This window comes from Lissotriton vulgaris, chromosome 9 (assembly GCF_964263255.1).
Source record: "Lissotriton vulgaris chromosome 9, aLisVul1.2, whole genome shotgun sequence".
Classification (NCBI taxonomy): domain Eukaryota; kingdom Metazoa; phylum Chordata; class Amphibia; order Caudata; family Salamandridae; genus Lissotriton; species Lissotriton vulgaris.
In genome coordinates this window covers 466,953,403-466,972,294 of record NC_141697.1, presented here as the reverse complement: position 1 = coordinate 466,972,294, position 18,892 = coordinate 466,953,403, and the positions used below count along the sequence as shown (strand labels likewise).

The 18,892-nt window shown below is 43.3% G+C and overlaps 1 protein-coding gene across 1 annotated transcript; it reads left to right on the top strand.

Annotated features, from left to right (window-relative positions):
• The first annotated feature begins 1,632 nt into the window (after window positions 1–1,632).
• LOC147690282 (uncharacterized) lies at window positions 1,633–10,620 on the top strand. Its single transcript, XM_086936662.1, has 2 exons — window positions 1,633–5,553; window positions 8,831–10,620. The coding sequence occupies exon 1, from the start codon at window positions 3,419–3,421 to the stop codon at window positions 5,093–5,095; it is 1,677 nt and encodes a 558-aa protein (XP_086792788.1). The 5' UTR covers window positions 1,633–3,418; the 3' UTR covers window positions 5,096–5,553; window positions 8,831–10,620.
• Window positions 10,621–18,892: the final 8,272 nt, after the last annotated feature.

The window sequence follows — 18,892 nt, the reverse complement described above, 5'->3', positions numbered from 1 at the left end:
GCCTCAGCACTCTGCACCCAGCCGCCCTAGTGCTGCTGAGGGTGCTCTTTGAGTGCTTCCTTGACTCTGGGGGAACCTTGGTTCTAACCCCAGAAACCCAACTCACAAGACCGATTTTTTACCTTTAAACCGATAACCTGATTTTCTCCTAGAGGACTGCATTACCTGTTTTTTTGTGGAAAAGTTCTAAGTAAAGAGTTAAAAATTGTATGAAAACCTAAGAAACTGTGTTTTAAGAAAAACTGACTTACTTACTGTTTATGCAGGAAATGTCCAAGTGTGATATTTAGGCATATCACGCTGAGTAGAAAAAGTAATCGTGAAAAGTAATCTGGAAAGCAATCTAAAAAGTAACTGCAAAGTGATTTCAACATCTAAACATTTGACCTACCTGTAAGAAAGCCAACTGCATTCAATTGATTTCAATTGTATTATTCTTAAAATGCACTACTTTACTTCACGTCGAGCTTGGTTCTAAAAATAAAATACAACAAAGAAATATTTTAAATCAAAACAATTGGTCAGAGTTCAGTCTTTGAATGTGTGAAATTATTTATTGCCTGAGTGTGTACAATAAATGCTTAACACTACCCCTGATAAAGCCTTACTGCTTGCCCACACTACCACAAAAAGATAGTAAGGTATTATCTACTTTTACCACTGTAAGCCTTTCTGGATCCTACGGACTCTGTGCGAACTATACCTTACTTTGGTATAGTATATACAGAGCCAGCTTCCCAAACTCTGGGTGAGGTGGGAGTTCATCCCTGTGCAGTAGGTGGGGTGGCAACCGCTCCAAGTTTCACCATATTGCAACAGTCATCCTCTGGTTTGTAGACTTAGGGGCAGATTTACAAACCCCTTGCACCACTTTTGCGTCACTTTTCCCATGTTAAAAGTGACGCAAAAGTGGTGCAAGAGGCTTGTAAATCTGCCCCTCAGTTTTTACTATACTGAGGCACTCCAATCATTGTTCTTGACCAAAGCAACACAAGCCTGCAAAGCGAATACTTGCACATATGCTGTTCAGAAACTCTGCTTCAGGCTCTCGTTGGTAGATGCCTACTAGCTTTGTAGGAGCTCCCCAAGCACATAAACATTTCAGCAGTTGTGAATTTGGCCTTATTCTCTACTCTGGGGCTCAGCAATGCACAGACCCCACCACTCCTCAAGGCCCCTGGGTCCTACCTAGCCTGTGAACCAAATACCATCACCCCCTGCAAGCTGGAAGATAAGAAAAGAGGGGGACAAATAGGCAAGTCTTTAAATACAGCATGGCTGCCTTACAAACTGCTCTGTGCTATCACACTAGAAAGAGTCCGAGGCGATCACGTCCCCCCCTCAGCCAAAGATCAGTGCAGCCATTATACTGTGCATATCTAACAAGGCATCATACACTGCACAAGTGGGATGGATAAAGAAAGGGAAGGCTTGAAGCTCCTGGACAACCCCTCCCACTCCTGTGGGTTTTGGGTAAATCACAGCCTAAGAGAAGACACCTGAGCATTTCCGGAGGAGAGATTGCATGCAGCTGTGGTTTTGAGCATTGTCACGTGACAGACGAGTGGAGCGGAGCGGGCGGACTGACGAGCGGAGCCTCTGAGCTCCCTTCAGGATCCAGGATCTGAAATCGAATCAAGGAGCAGCGAGGAACGAGCTGCAAACAAGAACTGCACGGCGGGGGCAGAGGCGTAAGGCGTGAGGGGTTGAGAAAAGCAAGGAGGCTTTTACCCCTGGTAGCCGAAAAGAAACTGAAGCCTAAGGCCGAAAACGGCCGAAAACGGAACGATCTCAGTGCTTGGCGTTAAGTGTCTGTGCCTGAGCCTGTGCTGGCACCCGTGACTCCTTGCGGTCCATTTGCGGTTTGATGGGCGGCGTGCGGTGCACGTGGGCAGTGAGGTGGGTTTGCCGTTGATTCTGTGTTTCTCTGCTCGCGGCCGCTCCACTCTGCCCCGCCTGCCTGCTCAGCTTGCACACGACATCTGATTTTCGCGCTCGGCGCTATCACTGGGGGCCCTTGGACTACAAGGTCAGAGCAGGCTTTGACGGAGTTCCGTTCCGTGTTATCACGCCAACCGAGCAGGACCACAGTGAGCCAGAGAGCTAGAGAGCAAGTGAGGACATCCAGCGAGGACGCTGAGGTCGCTACCTGCTTTACCTGCCTGCCTGCCTGCCTGCCTCCTCCCCCCAGCTCTCTGCTCCCTGCCCTAACCACCAAGCCCCCTGTCTATGCCCTAACAGCTCCAACAGTAGCCAAAGCCAGAGCCGCACACCTAAGGACAGCGTGCGGCGGCGCATTGTGAACAGAGCGGGCGCGTGAAGGAGGGTGAAGTAGGGTGAGCTGACTTGCAGACTCACCCCCCCAACCAAGCTCGATTCAAGCCGGCTGGGCCCCTATAGCACCGCTGAGTGAGTGGATTGCACAGGCTGAGTCGGTCGGGCCTGAGGAGGGAAGATAGCCGTGTCTTGCATTGGGCAATCCTCCTGCAGGCACCTGAGCGGGAGCTGTGGCAGGCTGAAGTGTGTGTGGCCCCAAAACAGCCGGCAGCTGACAGCTGGAGGGTCGGAGCGGCGGGACCCTTGCGGACAGCAGACAGCGGAGCTGGACAGAAGACCAACAGCCCTCCGTGAGTACTTTCAGGGGGGACGAAGGGGCTGGCTTGACAGCCCATTAGCCTAAAAAGAAGCACCCCAGGGAACACCAAGCACTTAAGGAATCCCAATGGGGCTCTAAAAGGACCACATAGGATAGCACAGGGCTCCAAGGCACGCCACCTGCGCAACTATTAGAGGGGCCTTGCAGCTGTGCTTATCTGCCTCCCACATTACTATCAAACTACAGCTACTTCGGCAACTGCTGCGCGGTGGCACGGTGCTTTGAATTAGTGGCAACCGGAGTAGGAATCATTTGAATTAAGAACAACAACCCGCACTATGAGTGCCTTGGTTATCCTTGGCAGCAGCAGCAAGACAGTAGCAAGACAGTAGCCGATATCAGCCGGCCAATTGACATTAGTCATCAATTACCACTTGGAGTAGAACTCTATTAAAACTCCTTTAAATCCCTAGTGAAAAATAAAATCCAAGCACCTTTCAACTCTTTAACTATCTTTTCAACGCCAGAGTGAGTAGACATCACTCCACGTCAAATAAGCAATATCCTCGTTTCTCCTCCCTGACGGCAGGTGTTCCTACTTAGAGGGGGCAGACAGGCTTGGGAGGAGGAGGAGGAGTAAATAGAGCGGGGTGGTGAGGGTTTGCGCTTACAGAGACTTAAAGAGACTAGGAAACACCTGGTTGTTAGTGAGATCTCGCAATAGAGCAGCAAGAGAGTTGCAAAACCCTATGCAAGCTCACGAACTCAAAAGATCTCAAAGAGAAGAGGAGGTGTTGAGCCTTGTGTGATCTTGTGTGTTTTATGATGAGGTCTGGTTTCCAGCGTGGAGCCCCGCAAGGCTCTAAGCGAATCAAATCGACTGACATGAAACCAGAAGTGATGGTAGGGACTGGAGAAAACCCAGCTGGACTTAGCTGGGAAAAGGGAAACGGAGAACAGGAGGGAGACGTGTTAAATAACGGAAGAGGTGCCCGTTCAGAGGAGAATCTGCTTATCCCAGCCGAGGAAAGGGCTTTATCCGCTCCCCTATGTAAAGACTATGTTCATATGAAGTCTCCATGTGTGGCGCAGACGTCTATAAAGAACTACTTCTTTAAGTATCATCAAATACAATCAGATAAAGATATTCACAAAGAAAACCATAAAAGAAAGTTCTCGGAGAGGGATGAACTTAGCGGGGGGTTTAGTGAGTGCACATTATCCTCTCCCCTGTCCTCCCCATTGTGTAAAAAAGAAAAAGAAAGTTGCCCTGTTAATGATCTGACCAAAACTAAGTTGCCCGAAAAAGTGGATGTTGTATTGGTTAAGCAGGACATGAAGATTCTAGTCGCAGAGGTTGTGACAGAAAAAGCGCTGACACCCACACTCGCACCCTCAACCTCACCCCATCCCTTAATCTTAGCAGGGCAGTTACAAGCTCAGGCGCAAATTCATGTCTGTGCCTCTACAGCGCAGGTGGAGCCTCGGCCGGCTAATGATTCTCAAATGGTCAGTCGTGAGTTGAGTTTTGAGGGGGTGAATGTAGGGTGTCATTTGTCTTCGCTGAAGGCACCGATTGAAAATAAATATGAAAGAGTGCTTAATAATATGTATGTACAAGGAGTTGAAGCTGGAGATGGAGTTGATGTTGGAATTCCTGCTCTTAAAGATGGATCCAGCGAATCCTTTCTAGTTACAGAGGATTTACAGCCTGTCCCAAATAGTTGTTTAATTAAAGATGACAATGTCAGCTTGATTAATCTGGATCAATCAAGTATTGAAAGGAAGAATAGCTTTAATAGCCTCACTATTAATAAATCATTGTACGATCAAGATGTTGGTAGCTCTGAGAAGAATATTAGTACAATCGATCGATGTAGCTCAGACCTTAAAGAGAATATACCGTCATCATCTAAAGTTGAGGCCAGTCAAACAAAGGGTGAGGTTAGCACAGAACAGGGTTTATGGGAATGTTTAATACATACCATGGGTTCAATTACTAATGCGCTGAATTTCCACTCAGATAAATTGGATGTTCAGGTGGATATATTAAACACTCTAGCAAACCACGTGGCGGGTATTGACACAAAACTCTTGCATTTAACCAATCTTGTTACGAAAGTTCAAGCAGATAAGAATACATCATATATAACCTGCACATGTGCACAGTTGATTGATAAAATCTTGGATCTGCCTTCAGTAGTTAGTTCCATGGTGCAAGAAGTAAAATCGTTGTCCGGTAGAAATGGGCAAGGTAGGGATGAAATGACTGCACCTTCTAATATTCTAGGCAGACTGAGTGATGATGTTACACCTCAATCTGTGAAAGATGTTAGCAATCCACAAGCCAAAACTGAAGTCCATCATTTAGTTTCTTTAGAAGACAGCTTGGCAATAGAAGGGGGAGCTGTGATGTCTCTGGTGGAATCAATGACTCAAGTAATTTGGAAAAAGCATGTTCGAAACAAAGCAAAGAAACAAGAGTTCCACCAAAAATGACAAACCTGTCAAAATGGGCTAAGAAAAGGCTAAGGAAAACTCACAATAAAAAAGCATATGAACTACAAACGCTTAGTAAAAAAGTGAGTATAGATCCTAACCCATTGAAAGTAAAGGGATCTGAAATAAATTCATACTTTCCGATCTTTGGCCCCAATAAAAAATCAGGACTTATTGTAAATGTAAACCAATTATTGGAGTGTTGTACAAAAAAACCAGGGGAGTTAGAGGGCACATCCGGTGCAGTCCCCATAGGGGATGCACCAATAATAATAAAGGAAAAAGTATCCGATAAAATGATAAGTGTAAGTGCAGAAGTCCATAATTTGCAATTTGGCCAAATTAAGAATCCAGCTAAGTCTAACAGTTATTTAACAAGCCGGAGTAATGATCGAGGTATTGAATTAAGACGTAAATCAAGTAATGAACTAGAGGTTGACCAAGAAGCCCAAAACAACATTGAAATGAAATGAAATGAAATTGGGTTTATAAAGCGCATGGCTGCCCTCGAGCGTCCCAGCGCTGTTAAAATAATAAACAATAATGATAATTGCAGAGAACTCAGGAGGGGAAAGATCTAAGATGTGTTAGGGAAAAGGAAGGTTTTAAGTGCCTTTCTAAATTTCGGATAGGAGGCTTCCATCCGGAGCTCCCTAGGAAGTGCATTCCATTTCTTTGCCGCATTCAGCGAGAACCGGCGACCTCCTGAACGTGCTTTCCTCACTCTAGGAATGGTGGCCATGTTTTCTCCCTCGGACCGCAGGGATCGGGCTGGTTTGTAGGGGCAGATCATGTCTCTCAAGGCCGGAGGGCCTTTACCTTGCAGTGTCTTGTGTGCAATGCAGAGTGATTTAAAGGAGACTCGCTCCTGAATTGGGAGCCAGTGGAGAGCTCTTAACAGAGGTTTAGCTGAGGCCCGCCTTGATGCCCCCATGAGCAGCCGGGCTGCGGCGTTCTGTACTCGCTGAAGAGTATTAATGGAGGCCTGAGGTGCAGCCAAAAAGAGGGCGTTACCATAATCCAATCTAGATAGGATTAGACCCTGGATAAGTAACTTTCTTGATTGGAAAGGCAGAAGAGGGAGTACCTTCCGTACTGCTCGGAGAAGGCCAAAGCAACCTCCGGCAACTTTCTCTGCATGGGTCTTAAACGTTAATTGAGGTTCAAACCAAACCCCAAGACTTTTGATTTTTTCCTTAGGTGGAGGGAGTTCACCCATGCAGGGGGGCCAGAGCTCAGCGGGCAAAGATGTCTCTTGACTACCCAGAAGCATGATCTCTGTCTTAGCTCCATTTAATTTGAGCTTAGAATCAGTCATCCACACGGAGACTGCAGTTAGACATTTGAAGAGATCATCTGGGCATCCCCCTTGGCGTGCCAGCGAGACGACAAGTTGTGTGTCGTCTGCGTAGCTGATGGATTTGATCCCAAAGGGGGCAATTATCTCCTCTAACGGGGCCATGTAAACATTAAACAGTGTGGGGCTCAGGGAGGAGCCCTGAGGAACCCCACACTGAAGAGGAGTGGATTTAGACATGGAACCATTTTCCCATATCCTGAAAGATCGTTTTTCCAGAAATGATTCCAGCCATTTGAGGGCAGATCCTGTGATGCCCAGGTTGGCGAGACGTTTGATCAAGGTTATATGGTCCACAGTGTTGAATGCAGCGCTTAGATCCAGGAGGATCAGAGCCGCTGATCCCCCTGAGTCTAAGATGCATCTGGCCTCCTCTGTCACCGCTACGAGGGCCGTGTCGGTGCCCTGGCCTGGGCGAAAGCCTGTTTGAGAGCTGCTCAATAGACTATTAGTCTCTAGATAACCAGAGAGCTGCCTATTCGCCAGTTTTTCAGCCACTTTGCCCAATCCCGGGAGCAGGGAGATGGGGCGAAAGTTGGCCAAATCCGAGGTGTCTAAACCCGGTTTCTTTAAGAGCGCTTTGATTTTGGCCTGTTTCCAACTCGGGGGAACAATGCCTGTGGAAAATGAGATGTTTAGAAGTTCTGTGGCAATAGGGGCTATAGTACTCAGAATCTGTTTGAGGATGTGCATCGGGGCAGGGTCGGAAGGGGAACCACTTTTTATGTTCGAGAGAGTGGTGCAAAAGTCTTCTCTGGTTATAGCGCTAAACGCTTTAAATTGCGGACTAGTAGACGCGATGGAGACGGCTTCGATGGAAGGTGTTGCGGAAGATTGAGGGAGGCTGTCAAGAATTTTCTGTATCTTTCCATCGAAGAAGTCTGCTAGTAGGTCGCACCTGGCTTCGGGCTCATTATGCGTGGTGCTTGGGACTGGAATTTTAAGAAGCTGGTTAACGATTTTGTACGTTTCCCTGGAGGAGTTGGCTGACAGTCTGATTTTCTCCTCAAAGAATTCTGCCTTTGATTTCTGTCGTGCGGCTTTATAGAGCCTCAGAGCTGCCTGATAAGAGGTCTTGCTGCTAGGTGCCCAATCTTTCCTCCATGTCCGTTCAGATTTTTTACAGGCCTTTCTGAGCTCTCTTAGTTCGGCCGTGAACCAGGGGGATTTAAAAGTGCTACTCTTTTTTATGATTGATTTAAGAGGCAGAACCGTGTCCAGAGAATTCGTGAGCCAATTATGGAAATTTGTGTCTGCTTGTAGGACATCGGATCCAACTTCGGGAATGGACTGTTCAAGGGCAGTTTTCAGGCTTTCCACCGAAAGCCTAGGCCAGGCTCTTTGAAGTGTGCGAGGATGAGGAGCCTTGGTCTTTTCGGGAAAAATTTCCCAAAAAAAAGGCACGGCGAAGTGGTCCGACCAAGGTAAGGGCAGCGTAGATTTCAGTGCGAGCTGGGAGTTGTTAGAAAAGATCGGGTCCAGCAGGTGGCCTTTATTGTGGGTGGCTTCCTTGTTTAAGAGCTCGAGTTCAAAGGTTTGAAAGTTTGAAATTAGGTCTACGGCGGATTTATCCTTGAGATCCTCAAAATGCAGGTTTAGGTCTCCTAATACCATAAAGTTGGAAGCCCGGGCTGCAGCTGTTAATGTAGCTTCTAGTAGGGAGTCAGAAAAAGACCTAAGACTTCCTGGAGGGCGATAAATAAGGAAGCCAGAAAGGGAAAGGGTGGATGAGATCTGGATATTGAAACCAGCGCTTTCTGCATCTGAGATTCCACCCTCCTCGAGTCTGCAGGTTAGGGGGTCCTTATAAATTATGTCAAGACCTCCGCCCTTCCCTTGCTCTCTGTTCTGTTGCCGAATATTAAAGCCGCTTGGGAGTGCGGAGATAATATCGAAGTCAGTGTTAGAGGATAGCCATGTCTCCGTGAGAAATAGCACGTCCAAGTTACAGTCTTCAATAAGCATACCGATCTCTACCGAGTGCTTTGGCAGAGATCTGCAGTTGAGTAGCGCCATCTCCACCAATCGCCCTGACTTCTTAACGTTAGACTCCTGATGGTCTGGGCAGATTTGGCAGCGACAGAAAGGGGCGTCACTCCGGGTGTGCTGATGGCAGCCCGGGTCCCCGAGATGTTGTAGTGCCAAGAGCTCCTCCCGCGATAGTCGCGGAGGCCCCGAGGGAGCCACGGGCAGAGTGGCTGGCCCAAGGCCCGGTCTGGCCCGGACGGGCCCAGACGGGCTTGCCTCTGGCGCGCCTCCGGCGCGCCATCGGCGCGCCCGCTGCGCCCGCCCGCTGCGCGGACGAGAAATGGGCTTCATTTTAAGGCGCCCGGGCCGTGATTCGCCCGGACGCTAGAGCGCTAACCGGGCTTTCCCACATTGCTAATCAGATACTAGCAAATCACACTGCCCAGCAAGGTGATAATAAAATTATTCAAGAGGTCCATTTAGGGACACAAGAGCTATTAATCAAGGATGTCGAAGAAGGTAATTTGCCGACGGAAAGAGATGCGTCGCCAGTTATGGAAAATATATGCCCCCCTGTTATTATGAAGAAAGAGAATAGTGAGTATTTAAACCTGTCGCCCGAAACAAGGAAAGTAGCCTTCAGCCCCCAATACATATCTAGAGGCCCGCACGATATTTTAAACCGTGGTAATATTTTGAAATTACTACGTGTTATTAAAGATCTTAAAGATGTGGTAACTACGGATCTCGATTCAGTGGAATTTAAGGAAGAAGATGCACACTCCGATAAGGAGATAACAATTACAACTTGGCTAAACAGGGACATTGCAGACAAAATAATGGTGAATATTAGTGTTTTTGAGAAATGGGGTATTAAAGTTTGGAGACCACAAGAATCTTGTTATCCAATGGTGTTGATTCCAAATGAGCCCAATGATATAATGCAGCAAAAAAGTGATGAGGATAAAATATGTCTGGCTAGTCAAAAGCGAGATGATAAAAAAACAGCCAGAACAGAACAGGTTAGAGTTTTAAAAAATGCATCAGGCGCAACTAAGGAATTAAACATAGCATACGGCATTAAGATAAGGAGTAGCCAATCTGGTTTGCGGACCTGTGAAGCATTGAAGAAAGTCCCAGAGTTACAAGACGATTGGAGTTGGCTTCCAGGAATATTAATTAAGCAAAATCATGAAAAGAAGGATTGATGTAGTTCAAATCCTCTGACTCTATGTTCCTGGAACACCAATGGCTTAAAATCGCTAATTGAAGACCAAGGGGTAATGGATTTCCTGAAAGCGTCCAGTATAATAATGTTGCAGGAAACCTGGTCGACGTCTAATGAACCCCTTATCGGCTACATAGAATACTGTAATAATGCAACACATGAAGCCAACTCAGGTCGCCCACGTGGGGGTCTTTCTATATACATCTCTACAAATCCTAAAGCATCTCACTTTGAAATTGACCTCCATGTCAAATGGCTCCAGTGTGTTAAACTAATAGCCAGTCACTCAATTATCTTATTAAATGTGTACTTAAGTTGTAAAAAGAAAGTTAGATCTTCTCAAATAATCTTGCTTTGGGGAATGGTAAAAACTTTATATTATGAGCATTTGGATTCAGTATTTATTATTTCAGGTGATTTTAATATGCACTTTGATCCTTTTAATGGGCAGACTCTTGACTTAAAACGGTTAGCTCAATGGACAGAATATGAGTTCAAAAAATACAACTTAAAGATTCTGCATGATTCTGATAATATTCCTACATTTAACAAGGGTGAATGTTCCTCTGTAACAGACTATACTATACTGTCTGAGAAATTAAATAATTTAGTAAAAAATTACGAGATTGTCCCAAGGATCGAAAGCGATCACAATCCACAAGTCATTCTCTTTGACATTGACCCGGAGTATCTGCCAGAAACTAGGACTATGATAAAAGTTCCAACAGCCTTTAATCTTAAAAGGTTAGTTTGGAATGGAAAAACTGAGGATAAAATCTTGGGCGTTCTTGGCTGTTTAATTCAGGATACGCACTCTGCCTATGCTGAAGGGCAGTCTATGGTTGAGCTTTGGTCTCATTTGTGTGATAAATTAGTAGCTAAATTTTCTAGAGATGAGCCCTGTAAGGGTATAACACTAAATCCCCGGAGACCAGGATGGTATTCTTTCCACTTAGTTTATCAAAAAGAAAACTTAATAAAGGAATAAGATTACTTCACAGGAATAATACCAGGCTACCGCGTCTCAATATATCATGTAAAATTAGAGAGTTAAAACAGAGATACAAGAAGGAAATATGGATAGCAAAACAAGGCTATTATGAATCAACTTGGGCAAAAGTCCATCATGCATGTAAATCCAAAGATCTTCGGTTATTCTGGAGCATCATTAATAATATTGAGAATGGTAATAATAGAGGTAGCAGTGCTAATGTTGATGAAGTGAGTTGGGTGAGTTTTTTAATGAAAAAATTGATACAGAATATTTAGAAAATGATAAATATAGTAAAAATAGATTTGTTGACATGCAAAAAGTGAAAGATAAGGGGAGTGGGGGCGGCATCTCTCCTCCTCATTGTAGAGTGGATATGGAACCCTGGTCGCTCAATAAAGTAAAAAAGGCGATAAAAAGGATCAAATCCAACGGAGCACCGGGTCCAAATGGTATCCCAAATGCAATATTTAAGGCTGAATTGAGTAATTGGCCTGAGTTATTAATGCTTTTATTTAATGAAATTCTTAAATCAGGTCTTCTTCCGTTATCCTGGCACGGGAGTATTATCCAGCCAATTTACAAATGTGGCCAGCAGGATAATCTGGCTAATTACCGTTTAATCACACTTACTGACGTAGAGGCAAAAATATTTGCTAGTTGCTTGCTGGAAGAGTTAGAGACTTGGGCCTCACAGGAGGAGCTGATTCCTAAATTTCAAACAGGGTTTAGAAGGGGCGAATCAACCCATACAAATTTGATTTTAATAACGTTATTAGGTGAGAGAGCCAAAAGTAGGAAGCAAAAATTATATGTTTGTTTTATTGATTTAAAAGCCGCTTTTGATTCTGTACCACGAAATAGACTTTGGAGGAAGCTACAGAATTGGGGTATTCCAGAGTCTCTATTAAAAATGATTATGAGAAATGCATGCACAGATTGAGAGTGTGCATTTGACTGTTGGGGCCTGAGGCGGAAGCCGGGACTGCTGTTAGAGTGAGTGAACATAATTGCACTGCTGCACTACTGATCACTTTTTAAAAAGATTAACGTTTTTAAAAGTGTCTTGTTTGCTTATTTTGCACTTTGCTTCGAAAGAATTAATTTTAAAAGCTGAAACAGTGACTGAAGGAATTCTAGCGATTCGCTCGCTTACTTCATTTCACTCCCCCCTTTGTCCCCGCCTTGCCCCACGAACCCTGTCCGCCCTACCTCAGCCGACTTGGTGCTGCCGGGAATTGAAAGCTAAAACCACAATCTTGGTGAGGAGCAGGCAAGCGGCACTGTGCTCGGCCCCTCCCACCTCTACGGGTATAAATGAACAGCTTCAGCAGGCAGCGCAGCGGACGTGCGCAGCGGGCGCGACGACGGCGCGCCGAAGACGCGCCGAAGACTTGCCCGTCTGCGCCCGTCCGCGCCTGCACGGGACTAGGGACTGGAACCTCCGCCCCATCATCTAAGGACAGGCCAGACATACCGAGACTGACATACTCCAAAGACAGTCTCATGCTACTTAATATCAAACCCCTGCAGGGCCATCTTTCATGTGCCTCAGTGGAGCCTGCCAATCTTATGGGATCTTTTGGCTGCAAGACATGTAGATGGGTCAATAAATCCATAGATGATCCTACACTAAGAAACACCACCAATATCAAGATATCTTGTATCTATTTGAATACAAGATCACTCCCCAAACATTCAATTGAACTCTGGGACACTTTATACCAACTACTACCAGACCTAGTGTTCCTTACGGAGACTTGGCTTGACACCCACAGTACTCCAGACATCACAACTGCACTCCCTATTGGGTATAAGATTTTACACCTTAACAGACCCCAAAAAAAAGGGTGGAGGGATAGCTCTGCTATTTAAAGAGAAATTTACATGTATTCAAGAAACCCCTAAACAGGATAGCAAACATGAAGTCATGATCTATTCAATCTCCTTAGATTCCCATCTATTGATGGGAGGAGCCATCATTTATAACCCTCCAGGGAGTTCAACTGAATTTAGCACTCAACTTCTTTCTCAGATTCTTCCCACCTGTTTAAAGCACAAAAACATCCTAGTATTAGGAGACTTTAACGTACATTTTGAGTCCGATAATAACCCGCTTACCAGGCATCTTGCAGATAACATGCAAATCCTACAGTTAACACAACTAGTCAACCAGGAAACACATAGAGCCGGTCACAGACTGGACCTGATATTTACAAATATCGAGACCACTACTATCAATAATATTACGCCTCTCACGTGGACCGATCACTATAGAATAGATTTTACCATCAGACTACCTATAAATAAAGTGAGACCAACGGCACAGAAACCAGCTACAACCAAAAACTGGAGCAAATTCTCATTGGAGAAGTTTCACCAGAATTTCCAACACACTAACTTAGGCTCCTCTACTGAACAAGAAATACACCATCTACAGAAAAGCATCGGTGTCGCACTTGAACACTGTTCTATAAACTCCATTAAAAGTACAACTAGGCGAACAATGTCGGAAAAATGGTATGGTCCAGAGCTCAAGGTACATAAAAGAAAATGCACCACGCTGGAACACAAATGGAGACTGAGTAAAACCATGCTTGACAGATCTATTTACAAAAAAGAATTAAAATCTTACAACGCAGCTATTCGGAAAGCAAAAAAAGATTACTTTTCCCAACAAATATTAGAGCACAAACATTCCTCCAAAGAACTTTTTAAAATAGTTAAAGAACTGTGCAACCCCCCTAGTCTTACAACACATCTACCACCCTCACAGGAAGGAAGTGACAAAATTAGCAATTATTTCTTTGACAAAATAGACACGATTTATTCATCCTTCACCAGCAATGATCAAGAACTGATTGAACACCATGTCAACGCAGAGCCTCCCCAGACGGCCACCTGCTCTGTCTTTGGCCCTTTTACAGAGGAAGAAGTAATTAAAACCATGTCAGAAATTAAATCGGGCTCACCATTGGACCCATGCCCACATTACATCTTTCAACAACTAATCCCCTCAATTGGTCCAACAGTGACGCAAGCATTAAATCAGTCATTAGACCAAGCAGAATTTCCAGCTATCTGGAAGACAGCAGTAGTGACTCCCCTACTTAAAAAAGCTGGTTCAGACATAAACAACCCCGCCAACTATCGGCCCATCTCGCAGTTGCCATACCTTTCAAAGGTATTGGAAAAATTAGTGAACAAACAGTTATCAAACTATCTGGAAAGCAATGACCTGCTCGACGCCTCGCAGACAGGCTTCAGGTCAAACAACAGTACAGAAACAACCTTATTGGCAGTACTGGATGACATCAGAAGTCAGGTTGATGAAGGTAAAACGGTGGCCCTGATATTGTTAGATTTATCAGCGGCTTTTGACACCGTATCTCACAACCTCCTGATGCAAATGTTAGCCGCAAAAGGATTGCAGGGAAAGGCCCTGACCTGGTTGGAGTCTTTCTTAACAGACAGATCACAATCTGTCCGATTAGGCAGCTACAACTCCACACCCAGTAAGATCAAGTATGGTGTACCACAGGGGGCATCATTAAGTCCAACATTATTTAATGTCTATGTATCATCATTGGCCAAGATCGGCAAAAAGTGGGGCGTTAACATCTGCTCTTACGCCGATGATACACAACTAATGATTGCCATAGATGGGGAAGAAGATCCCAAAAACAGACTGCTAAACTGTCTTTCTGAACTATCCAGATGGATGCATAATCACTGCCTGAAATTAAATGCCGATAAATCGGAGATTTTACTGTTTGGTGGATCCCAGCAACTTTGGGATGACACATGGTGGCCCAACATTCTTGGTGCCCCCCCCAAACCTACCCAGATAGCAAGGAACTTGGGAATCTACATCGACAATAAATTGTCAATGAATAACCACGTGATAACTATCTGTGGTAAAAGCTTTGCATTACTGAAAATGTTACGAAGAGTGTTCCCATGGATTCCTTTGGAATGTAGAAAGATCCTAGTACAGTCACTATTAATCAGTAGACTTGACTATGGGAATTCCCTTTTCGTTGGCATGGCAGATTACTTATTCTCTAAATTACAGCTTGTTCAGAATGCGGCAGCAAAAGCCGTCTGTAATAAAAGAAAATACGACTCTGCTACAAGCTGTCTGAGAGCATTACACTGGCTGCCAATGAGAGAAAGAGCCACATTCAAAATACTATGCCTCACCCACAAAGCATTGCACAAAACAGGTCCAACCATCCTAAAAAACAGAATCAACTTCTATGTTCCACTTAGAAATCTTCGCTCCCAATACACAGCAAGAGCAACAACCACTAGAATAAGGAAGGCTAGGATGGGAGGCCGCACCTTTTCACACTTGGCAGCTAATCTATGGAATAACTTACCGACAGATTTGAGACTCACAGACGACCATCTTGCCTTTAGGAAAAAACTCAAAACAACACTGTTCCCTAAGACCCAATAAACCACCATATCACCGACAACAACCACCAGTTACACGTACACTGTTAATTTTAGCGCCATGATATCCTTTCAGGATGAATGTCAGCGCTTTATAAGTACTTTTACCATTACCTATATTGCTATACTCCAACACCTGGGTGCAAATCAAAATAGGCGATGGTAAACACATGACCCAACGTTTAGTTACAAATGTGGGACTAAAACAGGGGTGTGTCTTGGCTCCTTGCCTTTTTAATCTTTTTATGGCTGATTTACCAGCCCATTTAAAAAATATAAATTCGCATTCGCCTTCTATTCATGGCCAGGAAATCAAATATATGCAATATGCAGACGATACGATTTTAATGAGCCAAACAGAAATAGGATTAAAAAGGTTAATTAACTCTTTTAATGGTTATGTTACAAAAAACGGTCTGACAATTAATATAAAAAAGACAAAGATAATGACTATGGGAAAAGGGAAGCCTAGGATTAAAGAGTGGAATATTAACGGTATGATAATTGAAAATGTGAAATTATACAAATACCTTGGAATCATGTTTGACGATGGTTTGATTTTTAGACAGCATTTTAACAGTCTTGAAGCTAGGGGTTGCTCACTTGCATTTGCTTTTAGAAAATTAAGAGACAAACTATTATGCCCCAATTACGACCATCTGATAAAGGTGATGCGAGCAAAATTAATTCCATCTTTGGAATATTGCTCATTCATCTTTAGGGGCAAAGACGCTAAAGTGCTCGACGATATAGAGATTAGAATATATAAAACTGTTTTTAAAATCCCCAAATATATTAGTCGAGCAAACATAAGACTGGAATTTGGTTTGAAAAAACAATCTCTGGTGCGTCAATCTACATTCTTGAAGTCTCTTTTAACATTAGTCCGTTCAGAGGAAGGCTCACTGGCAAAGTTATGCTGGCTTGAAATCTCAGAAGGGGAATATTCAAAAAATTGGCAGCTGTATTTTAATGAATGCATAAGTAAATTTGACTGCTCTAATTTGGCTGATGAATTGAGGAGCAGGATAGTTTTAAAAAAGAAATGAATCAAATGGCCGCATTATTAACGACTATAGCGGACAAGGAGGAATTAAGAAAAAGAAGTCATTTCTGGACCGTTGCCAACTCTTTCGGTAGGCTGTCACCTCAATCTTACTTGTCTTATCATTTAAAACCTAGGCTTAAGAATAAATTTATGTATCTAAGGCTGGGAAGATATCCGACAAAGGATGGTATACCAAAATGGGAAAATCAATGGGCATCGAGCATCTGCAGGCTTTGTAGTCAAAGGGAGGAAACACTAACACACATCGTAACCTTATGTCCAGCTTTGGCAGAGGCTCGGAAGTTGATCCTAAAACCAATTTTTAATGAATTAGGAATTAGAACATGCAGGCAAGCAATTATTACCTGTTTGAGTGGGGCCAATATCAAAGTTACCTACCACTTTGTTAAGTTCATTATTATTGTTGAGAAGAAACTCAAAGACGAAGAACAAGTAAATAACTGTTTATTGTGATCCAAAGTAAAAAAAAAGAAACTTATTTTAGGAATTGTTTAAATCAAAATGTATGCCAGTTGAAGGGTCTATTAGTATAATTTACTATAGTTATGCACATTGCACTTTACTATAGCTAGCAAATGGAAAACAGCAAAAAATGTATTATACTAGTATTTCCTACTGCTAACACTGTCACTTTAAGTTAAATGCTGCTATAACAGTGATTGCTGCTAATATTTTGTACTCTAGTTAATACCTGTATTTTAATCAGTGTGTAAACGCTTAAACATTATTATGGAATTGGCTGTATTAATGCAATTTTAGATGATTATTTTAATATGATTATAACTCTGTGCATAGTATACGTTTGTTTATGTAGGTTGCTTTTATCTATTCTTGTTTGTAATGATTTTAATTAATCAACAAATAAAATACTTACTTACACTGCAGCACAAATGCTAGTCCCTTGCCGCCAAGCACTACTGCACAGCTAATAACAGGGTAAAAAACAAGCTACTTCTCCATGGATATCCCCCAACACATATATCATGTCATGTAAAACCATGGTCAGACCGGGACAGAGAATAGGCACAGGCACCAAAATACAAGAGAAGTGGCGCCTCATCAATGAATCGGATTGCAAAAAAGAGTTCCACAGTTGCAAATCGGGGCCGTTTTGAATTTGCACAGACACTGCGTATAGCTGCGGGCAATGTTTGTGGTAATATCAGGGAAATACACTCTAAAACCGTGCCCACTAGTCCACAAAACAGTCCTACTCACTGACCTGTCAGAGCAGCCCTTGTGGCACTGCCAGATTGCCCTAAACGCCAGGCTGGCGCTGTGTTTAAAATGCTGCAATAAAGAACAATGCCCAATAGGAAATAGACAGAAGCAATTAAGTGACTAAGGGCCTGAGTACAAGTTGCCCGGTATTTTTCGACCCATGCATAACCCCCGTGTACACACAGGTTAGAATTACGAGTTGGTAGGTATTTAAGTCATCCAATAAATATTGCATGTGATCAGTACCTCATATGCTGAAAGTTGATGGCGAACATCAATGCAGTATTTACCGTAGCATGCACATTTTGGTGTGTTAAATAGCAAAATCCGCATGTTAGTGCCCATAGGCTGGTAATAGGTGTAATTGATTGCACCCAGCAAATAAGATACCAGATGGTATCATTATTTATTTTGATAAATAACACCTACGCTTGTAATCAGGGCCTAAATGGTTTGGACAGGATAGGATGTTATGGACTTAGAGAAAAACTCTGGTTAGTGGAAGTGTTTAGTTAACTTCTACAACAGTATTTAAGTGAGTGTTTTAAAATAAATATTATTGCTGCGGTCATATTTCTATGCTTCTAAAGAGAAGTGGCGATTCGAGGAAGCATAATAGGAGCCTATGCCTTATCCTAGAATCCTAGCGGTATACAATATCTGCTGTTTCTTTCTTGACCTATTGGACTTCTGTACTGCCACATTGGAAAATAAAAGCAACCCCTGCATAAATGTTAAAATTGGCCGCACATTTCGCAGGAGTTAATGGCTAGAATGTAGTGGGCATGGTTTTGTTATGGCAGCCCTCACTTCTGCAGCCCACAAAGAAAATTCCAGAGTGACAGAATGACCAGTATGGCCTTGTTCACTGCATTCCGAAAGCCATTCAACATGACATTGACTAATGTGCAATGGTACATATCGTGTTTATGTATCAGTGCCTTATGAGGAGTTTTAATGTTATTGTTCAAATATTTCAAGCTTCTTGTAAAACTGTGCTTATCATGATGAACTTAGTCATACTATATAGAGGTTTAAATGCACTTGCAGGAGGTTGTATGGATATTTGCATTCGTTTATCGATTGTGTTGATCATAGGCTGCAGATCCATATAATTTTTCAAGAACATTATATTAAGTTCCAAAGTAAGTGTTCATTTTAGTTTGCCCATGCAAAAGTATTTTTGAAGTAATTACTTAAGCAGTTAGTAAATCAGAATACAGTTGCTGCTGTAATGATGCTGTCAAATGCATATATTTTCCCCTTTCGTTGCTGTAAAAACGTTATCAATAGCTTGCATGGCTGTGGATCATCCCATTTGCATTTTTTGAGTCATACTTTATTTGTTGCATTAATATTTTACACTGCAACCGTAAGAATTTCTTCCTACAGATCCACACTTTCTTATCGTTGCATGAAAATCTTAAAAGAACTGGAGCTACTGACAGCATCGAATGGCAATACCTGTTTTCAGTCCTGGAGAGATTCAGATTTGGTCCCCAGTA

Coding starts and splice junctions, on each gene's coding strand:
- LOC147690282 (XM_086936662.1), top strand. CDS start 3,419: ATGATGAGGTCTGGTTTCCAGCGTGGAGCCCCGCAAGGCTCTAAGCGA.